Below are 15,560 nucleotides of genomic sequence, written 5' to 3'. Positions count from 1 at the left end.
CGAAACATAGAAAAAAAATCGACTTTCTTTTACCATATAAACAAGACAATTTGACCGACGTCGCCTAAACTATAAATGACGTCGACGTCAAAGCTTTATTACACTAGTGTATTATAATTTTTATTTAATGGCTTTATTGCACTCCCGCGACGTCAAAAATGTGATAAACATTTGTTTGAAATGAGTAATATCATTTAAAATTTACAACGATTTCTATTGTCTGCTCATTATGAAAATTTGCGTAGCTTAACTTTGCCTGTTTTGGTTCATTTTTAGCTCGACGATTTGAAGAATAGTCCGAGCTATTCTTCTCACCCTGGCGTCGGCGTTGTGGTTACACCTTTGTTAAAGTTTTGCGCGCAAGTAGGTATAGCAATGATTTAAAATCATATGACTTTGAAACTTTTATATCTATGTCAATTACCAACCTCACTGGTTCAAGTCCCATAATAATAATCGAGGGGTATATGCATAAACCACGTAAATCTGATTTTGAATTTTTTTCAGAATTAAGAAAAAACTATTTAGTTTTTTTTTGCACTGGAATTTGATGATACCACTTAATTGTTGGGTGTGTATAAACGTTTGCTAAATGGTGTAATATTCCCTAGTACGTAGCATTATAGGAAAGGGTGATGAATATCAAACTATGTTTATGCATGCAGGTTTTTATCATTTAATAATTTTCTTTCCGTGCGAAAACCACGTATTTGTTTATACTTCATTTTTCCACAGACACACTGTGGCATTTTAATGGTAAGAGTTTTATGCACAACCAATGTATATCAATTTGCGTTTCTTTTGCAGAAAATATTTTTTTCAAAAGTTTAAACATTTAAGTCTGTAAAAACCATGCATATATAGAGACGTTATTATTCCATGTTCACATGTTTTCAAAAAGCGCAATGTCTACTCAAACAAAAAACATGTGACTGGATTTGCTCTGTTGTAGCATAAACTTTTTTGATAGTCAATAGCATATTTTGACTAAAATAATAAGGTTATATCAAAATACTTGTTTTTTCCACCAAACATTTCGAGACAACAGTATATTTTAAAATGTGTATAACAACGTCTTTTACGAACTATTTTACACATTAAACGAAATTATTGTGTATCAATGATTATAAGTATAACAAAGTTATAACACCACTCTGTTTATGTTATTTATTAAAATATATGTCTGCTCAAAGACATATACAGTTGTTGTAGCATATTTTGGTGTCATACTGACAAAGAACATTAGGTTATTTAGTCTTATAGAGTCTTCATATGGCATCAAACCATACTGTTCCAACAAAATCTAATCCTAGATTCCGTGTCATTAAACCAGTTCTCATATACCATCAAACTCAAAAACTATCACAATGTTCCTTGCTTTGAGATTTACATTTCTTAATAGACATAGAATTATTTTGACATCAAATCTTGTGCAACGTTTAGTTCCCTTTTCACTTCATGCTCAAAAGATTGTCATTTATCACTAAATTTCATAGTCTTTTAAAATTATGACTAGATCTTAATTATAATCTTTAGGTTTATGAATCGCTTCTGCAGTCAATACGTTTATATACAATAGTTAAGCAACCATTGATGTTCGGTTAGTTGTCTGATTGATCACCATCAGATTCCTCTACATCTGACTCTGGTAATCTATCCTTCACTGTGGCACTTGATGGTAAGTTTTTGTAATACTCATGATAATCTTTAGGAATTGCTCCATTCTTACACAATGTCATTAAGTCTTTCTTCTTAGCTGCAGAGACAGGGAGTTTCTGTCTGTATTTGTTGGGTACAACCTCGTTGAGTTTGACGTCCCTTGCGATCTTTATAGCTGTAAAATCATCCCTAAGATCGTTCTTGAACAGCATAGTATCGGGTAAGTCTTTCACAAAACGCATGTGTCGAATCTGAATCCATGACACCTGAAAAACAAATGTAAGAACTGTACACTTTCGCAAAATTAAGTTTACTATTATAATAAATATTTAGAAATAATAAACTAAAACTACTGTTTTAACAAATGCGAAGTTATGATTATTGTTTTGTATGCAGTTAAAAATATGAATATTGTAAGTTATGTGTATACCTTTACTCGAGCGTTAGTCTGGACCTTAATTTGGTTCTTCTTTACATCTTTGTAATCAAGAAAATCTGAGTATCTAAGTGGAACTACATGGTATGGATCTCGTCGTCTCGCCATAGTTATAACGGTGTCCCACTGACTCGGAACATATATTTTAGGTTTTTTCTTAGCAAACTCGACAGCTGAATGAACACTGTCACATTCATTCTGAGTGTGCCCACTCTCCAGGAATTTGTGATCGATTGTTTTTATGTTTCTATTGTGTGTGACGAAATGAAGGAGTGCTGAGGCCATGATCTGATTTCTATTTTGGCCTGTATATGCATCAGAATATAATATGACATGTTCCACTTGTGTTGGCAATGCGAGCAAATACAGTCGTAAGCAGGTTGCGATTTCACTTGATCCTCGCATGCCGTTTGTTTCTGTCCACAAATAACAAGATCCGTCCCCGTTTTTTTAAAGAATATACAGATAAGTTATACACGCATAACTTTCTCATATAGTACATCACACTTACTAATGAGCAAGGTGTGTACAACACTGCCTGTAAATCAAATGCACAAACATGAAGTTTTGGTTGGTGTTTGGACTCTTGTTTGTCTCTGTCCTTTTCTTCTCTGGCTATAGCCTTTCTTTTTTGGTGGAGATTGTAATTGTGTTTCATATTTTCAGTAAGTGTGCCATCACTTTCTGCCATCTCGTACTTTGAGCACACATTGCATTTATCCTTTTTTGGAATATGAAATGAAATATTGAATTCTTCATTGAATATTTTTCTGTACATTTGACTCTTCACAGGTTCATATTTACATTCTGCACACTTTTGTTTGTAAAGGTCATACATTCTTGTAATATTCAGATCAGCACCAAGGTATTCTCTATTTGAATCTTTACGTGTGTAATGTCCCGGAACGCGTGGAAAAGACTTGATGTGTTCTTTTACAAATTCTATTCTTTCATCACTAATTTTATTTGGCGGAGTACTTTTTCCCCTTCTTTCTGTACCACAAAAATGTCCCTCCTCTTTATTATGCAATGCATGATACATGAATGATTCTGAAATGGCCAGTGTTGACAAAAAGAAATCTTTACATACTTGTTCTTTTTCTCCATTCAGCTCAAAGAAAAATTTGTTTCTCACTTTTTGTTTCTTTGGCACAACTTGTCCATTTTCATCAAGAACTGACTTTGTTGATTTGGTGGATATGTTGGTACACACAAAGTCTTTTTGTCTTTCATAATTTGCCAATGACCAATAAAACTGAAACAATTGATTCCTTCGTTCTTTTGAAAATTTTTCATCACACTTATATTTGCACTCAGCACAGTCAACATCTTTTACTGTCTTTTCAGGTACAACTTTTCCTGACTTTGAGATATACTGTTTTCCACTTAATCGTAGTTTTTTCTTTATATTTCGTTTCCAGTTCTCTGGTGTAGCCTTTCGTTTTCTTACTAAATGCCTTTTCACGGGAGTGTTGTAATTTGCAGGCTTTCTCGGAGTAGCATTTATATTTTAGTTTAATGGTGTAGACTTTCTTGGAGTAGCATTGACATTTTCGTTTAATGGTGTAGACTTTCTTGGAGTACCATTTACATTTTTGTTTAATGGTGTAGCAACCAGCTTGTCAATATTATGTTCATTTGCATTCTCTCCATTTACAGACTGGTTCTGTGTATCAATGTTATTGTCAACCGTACATGCGTCATAGTGTTCTATAAGTCCTGGAATAGAGATATATGCCAGGTTAATGACATCACTTGGCGCTGGTTCTACAAGATTTGGTTGTATCTTAATGATGTGTTGCTCCTCTTTGTTTGTATAAATGATGACACATTTCTTCTCAAAATTTGCTAAAGATAGTGGCAAAAAATCAGCCACTCTGTTTGACCAATATCCATCACGTTTAAGATTTTCTACCTCATTTAGATATTCATTCAGAAAGACTTCGTCATCATCAGGTTTGTGCTTATTGAGTAGAAAGCAGGCATAATCCTCAGATTTTTCCTCAAGATGTTCACATAATAGCTCCCTTAATTCCTCCGCGGTTTTATTTGATCCACTTGATTTTATTGAAGCTTCAAAGAAGCAATTACCATGGCCTGGTACTTTGACCCGTGTTAGAGAACTCTTTGTGAGAAGTTTATCTATTGTTCTTTCAGCTACCCTGATCCTTGCGTTTTGTATAAGATTTTCCTTTATACTTGCATTTACTGCTGCATACATTTCTGAAATGTCTGATCTTTTATTTCTTTTGTAGATGGAGGGTGTTGTTGATTTCATTCTTTTAATGACTTTATTTTGTTGTTGTGGTTGCATTTTAGGACGCTTACGAGCTTTCTTAAGTGCATTTTCAATTAGTTTTTTAGTTTTCTTCTTTCGATTACGGTCTCTTTTTGTTTTTTCCGATGCATCTGACATATATTCGGAATCGGTGGAATTCAGATCTTTGGATGAAGGATGATATGTTTTATCTAACCCACTGTCACTTTCAGAGCTATCCTTTTCATACGACTTTCTTTTTCCAAGTCGAACAAAATGGCTGAGAGGAATATTTTCGCTTTCACTTCCACTATCAACGTTGTCCTTTCTTCCTGTAGTATTTTCATTGTCAATATACCTAAGTTTTTTACGAGTAGGCTTTTTGCGCCAATTTTTTCGTTTGGGTTTAGGTGATTGGCCTCTGCACATGTCACCGTCATTACATTGCTTTCTCGATGCAACATTTATGACATTTTTGTCACAATCAGTACCTTGGGTGGCAATATAGTAACTTATAACTCTTTCCTGATAGTCTGCTTCGTTTTCAATAATCGCGCTATTATCCGTCAGATATTCTGCATTTTCATCGACAGAACACTTATCTTTTGCATTTTGAGTCTTAATATAATAATTTATAATACTTTGATCATAATCTGCTTCAATTTCTATGACCATGCTATAGTCCGTCTGATCTGCAGCGTTTTCTGTGGCGTTTTCAACAAAAATACTGTCTATCAGTCCCTCCGCTATTTCAACTACCTTACTGTTGTCTACCATAGCTGCTGCGTTATCAATAGCCGTTGCCTTTTCATCCACCGTGCTTTTATTTGTTGGATGTACTTCACTGTCAACGGATCTTAAATCAGAAGTTGCAATGTAGTAGTTTATAACATTTTGTTCATACTCTGCGTCATTTTCAGCGACCATGCTAATGTCCGTCTGATATATTGCATTATTAACTACTGTATTAGAAATGTTGTCAATGTCCAGTGACTTGAAAAACTCATCTTCACTATCAGATATCATCTAAAACAGAAGAAAGCGCATTCAAAATAGTACAATGATTAATAAATACGATGGCATTAATTAACGATGCAAGAGAAAATCTTTGAAAATATAAGTAAAACGGTAAATATAATGGTCACTCTGTGTATATCATTAGTCATTTTGATTTCATAATAAATTAGTTAGTTTCATATTATTGTTTATTTTAAGAAGTTTTACTATAATCCGTAATATACTCCAACTATTCACTTATTAAATTTTATACATAATAAAATAATTAGAATTTTTGGTAGAATTATTGGTATAACAATATGGCAAAACTATATTTGTAGCAACTCATAAATTATAATACATCAATTTAATATTCAAAATATTAAATATGCATACCTTTTTAATTGTTATCCCAGCAATTCTTTTTACAAATCTATGTACATTACACTTGTTATTCTGTAAACTGATATATTAGAAAGTTTGGGAAACATTGTTGAGACATTTCAGATACATTGTTTTATCTTAGAACATGAGTCCTTTGTATCACCATGTTCTCTGATAAAACCAATTAACACTCATTAAATGTGTTTGTGTTCTGAATGGTGTGAACAACAGATGTTCAATTTGCAAAGCAAAACCACGTATTTTCATTTACTTTATTTATGCAGAAAATATTCTTATGACAACATGAACTGTTTCTATGTGCAAAAGTGATATATCTTTATTTGCGTTGTTTTTGCATAACTGAAATTAAGACACTTGAAGAAAACATTCTGTGCAAAAAGAGTGTGTCTGTATTTAATAGGTTTATGCAGAATATTCTTAAATTATTTTTGAAAAAATATTTAATGCAAAACAATTGTAAATCTAAAGGAGTGTTTGTTGCATAGAACAAATACTTCAATACCGTTGGTAGTTACAACATATATCACTTTACGTGATTTTTGCACAAACATTAATATGTGATATAATTTACGTGGTTTGATCACAAATCAATATCTCAATAACCAATCATGCTATAGCCATGAAATTTTGACACATTATGTATCACTCAAAGTTACACCAATTTTTCGCAAAAAGTCAATTTCACAAAATCCATCATTAACGTGGTTTATGCATATACCCCTCGATATTGACATGTATTTTGGCCCCCTTTTGGACTTAGAAAATCAATCTATCTATCTGTCCGTCTGTCCTCCGTCCGTCCTTCCAACCAACCAACCAAGTAGCCAACCAAGTAACTAGCTAACTAACTAACTAACTAAGAGGCCAGTACTGGTTCTTCCCAGGAAAGACGCATTCACGTGTATCGCTGCTATACAACAAGTATCGTCGAGTGTCCATCGTTTGTCACTGGCCTTCATTCGACACCATATTGTTTTTCATGTAGTCTTGCGAGAATTTCCAGGTGCACGTGACCATCCATGGGGAAATATTTTACAACCGTAGTAGTAAATGTAAAATGAAATAACAGCAACAACACTTTTTTTTCTCTCCCTACTAAGACAATTGTAAAAAAGTAATAGTTTACCTGTCTACCAACAGCTTTTTCTGTTTAAATTCAATTTTTATAGAAGTTTTAACCTCAAAATAAATTTGAGACTTCGTCTGATTTTGTTTACAAAATGAATGAAGGCCATGTGATCGAAAATTTCCCTCTCTCGTGATGTGACGTCACAGGAAGTGGTGGGGTAACGACGTTGGAACCAAAATGTGACAGATATTTTCTGCAGTATGTCTTTTTTAACGGAATGGGGACAATTTATTTTGGATGGTTTGCAGCTAAAACTTGTTAAATCTATGGATTAAAGGCTATTAACTTCTGGTAAGTGCTTAGTTTACCTTAAAGTTCGATAATTATTTTTTATGCTGTGCAAATGCTTACGGTAACGAATGATGGACACTCGAGGATACGGTAAAGAACCAGTTTCGCAAAACGTTAGGGTATGCTAGCCGGACAGGCCTTTGACGGTGTGGCTTTCCTTGCACGTGAAGCGCTTTTGAACATGATTGTCTTGAAATGGGTGTATAGGTTAATGTCTAAAACTTTCAAAGGCTCATTTTATTACATATATCTGGTACATTTAGTTTGAAATTATATTTGAAAAGAAGATATTACAGCATTCAAAAGTCAAGACTTAAGTTTTTTAATTGGTGGTCAAATTTGAAAAGAAAAAATATAAAGGTTAACGTAATATGACCTTTCCCAAGTACGTCTACTCTGATGATGTTTGCATGATTTGCTTATTTTGCTCATTCTGCAAGTGTTGTAAATGTTATTTGTTTTCCTACACAATGGGTTATAGTTATAATCACTTTTGTCATCGTTTGTGAAATCGTCTAAGGTGTCTGCGGGTTTTATGTACCGAACATACGGAACAAAAAAAGTCTACATTATAGTAGCTAAAGAATATATTCATTTTATAAGTTAATATACCAATGACTTGAAACAGACAAACTAAATAATTTTTACAGAACCTTTCTGATTATTACCATATATACAGGATTGTAAAATAGAAAAAGTGGAAACTCCACAGGTCGCTCAACACAACAAAAACGAAAATGTTTTTGTAAGCCTTGGTTTAAACAATAATTTAGTCATATATATATATGTATATACGTTTACAACATGAACCGTAACATAATAAGGCATGAAGCACTGAGTAGAAAGCTAAGCTTATTTGAAACTGTCTCCTCATGTATTTTGATATTTTGTTTCGGTAACATGTTAACATGATTGTAAGCCTTGTTTACAGATACTTTCTAAAGAAATATTTTAAATACGTCATTAGTAGTACATGTATTCACTTGAATAGTTAAATTTTGGTATGCTACTAAGTTTTGTTTATGTATATATTTAGGACAAAGGTATGTAGAGCTCGTCATTCAATATAACACAGTTAGAGTTATTATATCCACACTGTCTACTTTTGTTTACTAAATATTCCTCTTAACCACTTACGAGGGGTGTTCTAGGGGTATTCGAAAAGAATTGCTTATTGTGTCGTTGCTCAATATCCATGTTGAACTTGAAACAAATCAATACATACCTGTATAGCGATATACACAATGATGTGTACATTTGCCAATAAATCTAACTGAAAGATAGATGATTTTCCATTTGAATACATGAAGTCGTTAACTACTGTAGTAAAAACGGTTGGTAAAAGCATTGCAAAGAAGGAGGAAATACGGACCTACATAAAAACTCGTTCTAAGATAAATTGTTCTTTGAAACAAACATATTTGCTGAAATTTCTGCTGTTAGCGGATCAAATAATGTGTCCTGCGACACGATTCGTAGATGGAAAAAGAAATTTGATTCAGAGAGTCGATCGAAAATGCACCCAGATCAGGAAGGTCAAAGTCTGCATCTGCGAAGAAAATGTATCAAAAGTAAAAGAAATTGTTGAAGGAGATTCTAGGTATACAGTACGTGCTATTGCACGAACGGTTGGCAAATCACTATCAAGAGTTCATTACATTCTAAAGAATGTGGGTGCCTCATTTGTTGAGTGATGGTCAAAAGAAGCATAGAGTTAAAATAGCCAAACAATTGCTCAATATATTTCCAAAACATGATGAAAAGAAAGTTGCAAATGTAGTCGCTGGCAATAAAACTTGGGTTTATTATTTCAAACCTACGATGAAGGTCAGCAATTAAATCTGGGCCATCAAAAACAGCGAAAGTAATTGCTAAACGCAAGTTCAATGCAAAGAAGGTTTTGTATGCAATCTTCTTCTCTGTCTTTGGTGAAGGTGTTGCAATACAGGTGCCAGTGAAAAGGGGCAAAAGCGTTACTGGAAATTCTACAAAGATGTGGTATTGAAGAAATTGTAAAAATATTACCAGAAACGGCGCCCAGTCACGGGTTTCAAGCATGTCCGACTTCTATATGATAATGCCCCAGCCAGTTCGTCTGCCATTGTTACAATTTACCTGAAAAAGAGAAGATAACAGTTTTACCACACCCTCCATATTCATCAGACCTTGCCTCTTGTGACTTCTTCCTTTTTCCGAATTGAAAACCTTCCTCGTTGGACGGAGATATCGGCCCAGACAGGCGCTTAGATCTGCCGTATACCAGTACCTTACTAGTATACCTAAGTCAGCGTACCGTGATGCATTCCGGAAGTGGATTTATCGACTGAAATTGTGCATTTCTAGTCATGGGGAGAACTTTAAGGCATGAAATAAAGAAATTTGTGATTACTTACATTTTGAACGTTCCACATGGTTGCCACTTTGTTGAGAAAATGAAATTCCCTGACTTTGGCCTGACTGAACCATACTGACAAATACCACCAAATTTATTCGGCCTCCTCCTCCCCTACAGCCTTCCAATCCATCCTTTAATATTTATTTTGTTTCAGATATAACAAACTTTCATTAACAAAGCCTTTCGGTCTTCAAAATTCCAAAGTTAACATTAAAACGAAATTGATTCAAACACATTTAAGTTATTATTATTTTAAACATTGACCCAGAATTTCATTTTTCCCCAACTTTTCTAAAACTTCATTTTTCTCTTACCATTATCAAGACAATTCACTGAGCTTGAAAAAAAATCATTTCCCCCTGACTTTTCAAGGTAAGTGGCAACCCTGTTCCAGATCAAAATAAGTAATTCTTTTCGAACACCCCTCGTAGATACCGATTTATAAATTTTTAAGTAAGTAAAGCAATTATATTGTGTGTCTCGCACCTTTGATCACATATGCTTTTCTGGTAACTAGTATTCATTTACAATAGAAGAAAATACTAGCCGTGTAATAAGATATCAGTTTTATTTCATAATCCCTCAAAACGAGTCTACTATTGTTTTGCTTTCACTGGTTATATTTTTTTAAACATAGAATTATGTTCATATATTTCTTCAAAATGATGCATATCGTTATTCATTAGTAAATAAGAAATGTTTTGTTAGTTTAATAGTACTGAAACATTCTTATCTATATATATATATATATATATATATATATATATATATATATATATATATATATATATATATATATATATATATATATATATAACTTCATAACATCTAGTGTTGCAAAAGCGGACTATAAACATAATTGATAATCGAATATGAAATGGTGCATCAATAATCAATAATCGAAAGTATATTCATATTTCTTATAACCCAATATTATATATCTTGGTGTAGGGTGGATGCTGAAGAATTTCAAAACCAAGCAAGGAGTCCTCGGATGTTTTCATATATAGAACTGGCATTTCGTCTCCGGGTCGAAGTGCTATAACCTAGTCTCGTCGGTTGTAACTATACGGTCTCGGAAATTCTCCGCCTTCACGCTGATACCGGCAAACGAACTTTTCCGAGCAGCGAACCCTGGTTTCTCGCACGTGATCCTTAAGGAGTCGTGGCAACCACCGTTACCCAAGAGATAGTTTCCTGAAAGAAACATTTCACCTACTGTAGTAAATATAAGACTATTTAGGTCTTCTGACAATTCTTTTGTCCGTATGTGCGGCATCTCCTAAAAGTTATGTTCGTTCTATATTTCTAACTCCCACCACTAATTTAGATATATAACTGTGTCAGAATAATTCTTTGTTGCCACTAAACCATTTGTTGTAAATGTATAACGTCTCGCACTGAACACTAAAACCTGGCAAACTTAGCATAAATTGTGAAAACGTGTTAGGGCATTTTTTTATTTCTGTTTATATATCTCTGTTGATTATAATAGAACTTGACCTACAATTGATAGATGACAATGAGTGGAAGTGCATGACGCGAGAATAAGAAAGTATCAAATTTTCTTCCCTTCTGCTAGTATGTTTGTATGTCGCCCTGACAATAACCTTGGAGCCTCAAATTAAAACCTGAAAACAGATCTAATGGCGGCAATGAATACTACTTCACACATTGCTTATGACTATAACAATATGTCGATAATTTTATAAAAATGTTGGGAATAATCTCTGAACCAAAGTTATATTTTGAAGAAACGTGAATAAATTTCCTACCAGGAAAAGATATGAAATTTAAACATAGTCTAACATAGGACTAATAAAGTTTAGTTGACAATAATGATATATATCCTATAATTACAAACCCAAAGGAAATAAAAAGTGTCAGTTTCTTGAAGTGTTCCAGATAATCAGAAGGTGATTGTGATTGAAATCTATGTAGGTTTATGATACATCTATGTTGCCATATGATAGGCTATATTTTAGCTTTACAGCAATAATTGCTCCAATATTATCCCTTATTATTTATAAAATTATTTTCGTTTAGAAAATATTTAGATCATGTGATTCACCACAGTCATCAAGGTAATTTAGTTTCTCACTCGTCGTTTATTTGAATGGCTTACAGCTAGCGGTTACCCTCTATACGAAATTCTGATTTTCATATTGTCATTAGCAGGGAAATTTTGGGTATTACCTCTAAGCCTTGTTAAAATGATTTGGCTAAGACAGCTTATTATCTTTGAATGGTCATTTTCATAGATGCAACCTGTTTAGCTTATGCAGTATTTCGTCCGTCGTGTTTTGCAACACGACGTGCGACAACACGACACGATAGCTAGGAGACACGACGCACGACAATGCGAAACGACGCACGACAATACGACACGACAAGTAACATTAAAGTCGCAATGTTATACCGCATTATCGCACATCGTAACCTGTGTCCAGGGTCGTATCGCTTTTTCGCGCATCGTGTTGTTTATTGACCGTCTACTCTTCTACATGATCTGAGGTTGCATGGCAGCAGCTGTTGGGAGGCCGTCCCAAACTACAATAGTACATAGAAAAATGAATACTTACTACAGTTATTTGCGGTATTGATTTATATGTAGGATGTCGGGAACATATATGGCGATTATTCTCATAGGCTGCCCGAGGTAAGATGGTAAATAGATGGCAACTGAACCATAAACATTTTTGTAGAACTGGTCAGTCGAATGTCTTTACGTCAGTTCTCTGGCATACAGGTGTTTTAATGTTGTTGTGTTAAATGTCTCACAGACACAATGTAGGCCACATAGCGTATTTGAAAGAAAACGGAAAGGTCCAGTGGCATTCCTAAAGAAATTGGAACCTCTGATATAAGATATCGTGCGCATAAAATAAGATGTTGTGACCACGAAATAAAATGTAAGAAGATAAGATGTCATGTACTCGAGATAAGATGTCGCATGTACGAGATTAGATGTCGGGCACACGAGATAAGAAGTCGGGCACACGAGATACGAAAATAGGGGCCCTTATCATTCATGCGAAAAATATTCAAATAAAGAATCATTTATGTAAGACCGTATACATCAAAATGTTATAATTCAATTTATGGGAAACTCAAACCTACGGTTACCGTTCCATTTCATTTTATTATTCGTAGCATATTGTTGTAAAAGTTTCGCCATGAAACGTTATTTGAATCGGTGAAAACAATGAATTATTGTTCCTTCTCAAGGGAAGGAACACTTATGGTGAATATATCACACTTGACTGAGCATGTAATGGTATCGTCAAAGGAATCCGATTTCCCGTAGGACGCCGCCATCTTGGACTCATGCATATCCATTACAAACAGCCTCTAGCCCAATATATTTTTACGCCTAATCAGTCTTTATTTCAGTCTTTAGTGCAATACAACTATGTAAAATAACAGAACAACAAGACACAATAATAAAGTTTAAATCATGTAACTCGTCAATTGAATATATCATAGTAAAGATCGAGATTAATGAAATGAATATGCATCATATAAAAATGGACTCCCGCCAAAAAATAATTACGTAATGAAATTGTCCCTGGTCGCTTGCTTTTTTTAGCTTCTAACGTTTCAGATTTGCAAGTGCTTTATTTTGCGTACTTTTCTACCCTTCCTGCTTTGTTTTTCGACTCGTAAATGCATATATGAAATTTCTTTGTGTTAAGTGTGCAGATATATGCTGGTGTAATCGCGTGGTGAAAACATCCGGAATTGTAATACAGACTGCAAGACAAATGCTTCCAAATAGCATAATGTGTACTGCACTTGCTTATATTAAAAACAACTTTGGATTATGGTAAAACTGTTGATATTTAGATTAGTTCTTTAAAAAATATTTAAATTTGCACCAAAAAATGACAGAACTTATTTTTTTCTCATAGCATTAGTAAACATTTGTAACATTATGCTAAAACAATATCCCTTAAAAAGAATATTTTATATGCGCTAGAAGGAACCTTTTGGTAAGCTAAATCTTGTAATATACGATTTTCTTTCCAATTAAAAATTAACACAATGAAAGTTGTGTTCTACACGTTATCATTTCATTAGGAAAAACACGCCATGGTATTTGAACAGAGCAGACAAACTTGCATGTTCGACGTATGAACTCACGGTATGACCTTGGCTGAACTGAACTGTTTCAATATCATTTTATTACAGAAAACTTTAGTGTCAGGCTATTTCATATTCCTTCATATGGGTAAGAAGATATGGAACGGACACATTTCTTGACTGATAGACAGACGGAGTTGGGGAGGCGGGACAGACTGACGGATGACAGAAATAATGACAAGAAATAATTTGTCTCCTTCAAAATTTTGGATGACATGATAACAGTCCTTTAAACAAAAGCAATATATCGGAGAAAATATATGAAATTAAAACACACTTATATTTTTATTTCGTAATTGGGGAGCATGATTGGGAATAAGAGTGAGGTTTGATGCGTCGTTTGCTGGTTTACACTTCCCCACCCGGCGGGGCTTCACTGTATTCTTTTGATATGTCCTCGTTGTATATCTTTTCACCTTGTTTATGTATTTTAGGGACGAAAACATCCAAACACTGGCTGTGCTTGTTGAACTTTACTCCTTGAACTTCCCTTCTCTTATCGCATTATCCGATCCCCTTTTTAGCTCACCTGTCACGTAGTGACAGGGTGAGCTTTAGTGATCGCCCTTCGTCCGTCGTCCGTCCGTCGTCCGTCCACAATTTCTTGTCTGCACGATAGTGGTTTCATTTATGACTTTATTTTAACTAAACTTGCATACAACTTGTATCACCATAAGATATTGGTTCCTTTCTTGAACTGGCCAGATCCCATTATGGGTTCAAGAGTTATGGCCCCTGAAAGGGCCAAAATTAGCTATTTTGACCTTGTCTGCACAATAGCAGCTTTATTTATGATTTGATTTTTACCAAACTTACACACAACTCGTATCACTATAAGATATTGATTCCTGTCTTGAACTGGCCAGATCTCGTTATGGGTTCTAGAGTTATGGCCTCAGAAAAGGCAAAAAAAAGCTATTTTGACCTTGTCTGCACAATAGCAGCTTCATTTATTATTTGAATTTAATTAAACTTGTACAAAACTTGTGTCACTATAAGATCTCGGTTCTTTTCTTGAACCAGCCAGATCCCATAATGGGTTTCAGAGTTATGGCCCCTGAAAGGGCCAAAATTAGCTATTTACCTTTTCTGCGCAATAGCAGCTTCATTTATGATTTGATTTTAACCAAACTTGCACACAATTTGTATCACAACAAGATCTTGATTCTTTTCTTGAACTGGCCAGATCCCATAATGGGTTTCAGAGTTATGGCCCCTGAAAGGGCCAAAATTAGCTATTTTCACCTTGTCTTCACAATAGCAGTTTCATTTATGATTTGATTTTAACCAAATTTGCACACAATTTGTATCACCACAAGATCTTGATTCTTTTCTTGAACTGACTAGATTCTGTTATGGGTTCCAGAGTTATGGCCCCTGACAGGGCCAAAATATGCTATTTTGACCTTGTCTGCACAATAGCAGCTTCATTTATGATTTGATTTTAACCAAACTTGCACACAACTTGTTACACCATAAGATCTCAATTCCTTTTTATACGCCCTAAGAGACGTATTATGTTATCGCCTCGGTGTCCGTCTGTCTGACTGTCTGTCTGTTGGTTAGCAATTTCCCTTCCGCTCTGTAACTCTTGAACCCATTGAAGGATTTCAAAGAAACCTGACACAAATGATCACCTCATCGAAACGATGTGCAGAGTGCATGTTTCGGATGGCTCACTTCAAGGTCAGGATCACACTTAGGGGTCAAAGGTCATATGACTTTGTTTTGTGTGTATATTGCTCTGTATTTGCGTTCATTGCAGTGCTCTTGTTTTTATTTGGCAGATCCTTCTTTTGTTCACTTACAATATTTTTTTTTATTACTTCCCTTTTATGTTACTATTAAT

The 15,560-nt window shown here is 34.4% G+C and overlaps 2 protein-coding genes across 5 annotated transcripts in view; one reads left to right on the top strand and one right to left on the bottom strand.

The window, feature by feature from the left end:
- LOC123561737 (uncharacterized) overlaps window positions 1-15,560 on the top strand; it is a 348,910-nt gene that overhangs the window by 130,812 nt on the left and 202,538 nt on the right. The window lies entirely within an intron of this gene.
- LOC123559603 (uncharacterized) lies at window positions 894-5,413 on the bottom strand. Its single transcript, XM_045351573.2, has 2 exons — window positions 2,090-5,413; window positions 894-1,925 (listed from the first exon to the last, which is right to left on the bottom strand). The coding sequence occupies exon 1, from the start codon at window positions 5,376-5,378 to the stop codon at window positions 3,606-3,608; it is 1,773 nt and encodes a 590-aa protein (XP_045207508.2). The 5' UTR covers window positions 5,379-5,413; the 3' UTR covers window positions 894-1,925; window positions 2,090-3,605.

This window comes from Mercenaria mercenaria, chromosome 10 (assembly GCF_021730395.1).
Source record: "Mercenaria mercenaria strain notata chromosome 10, MADL_Memer_1, whole genome shotgun sequence".
Classification (NCBI taxonomy): Eukaryota; Metazoa; Mollusca; class Bivalvia; order Venerida; family Veneridae; genus Mercenaria; species Mercenaria mercenaria.
The sequence above is the reverse complement of the archived record's forward strand: the minus strand, read 5'-3'. Positions and strand labels throughout refer to the sequence as shown.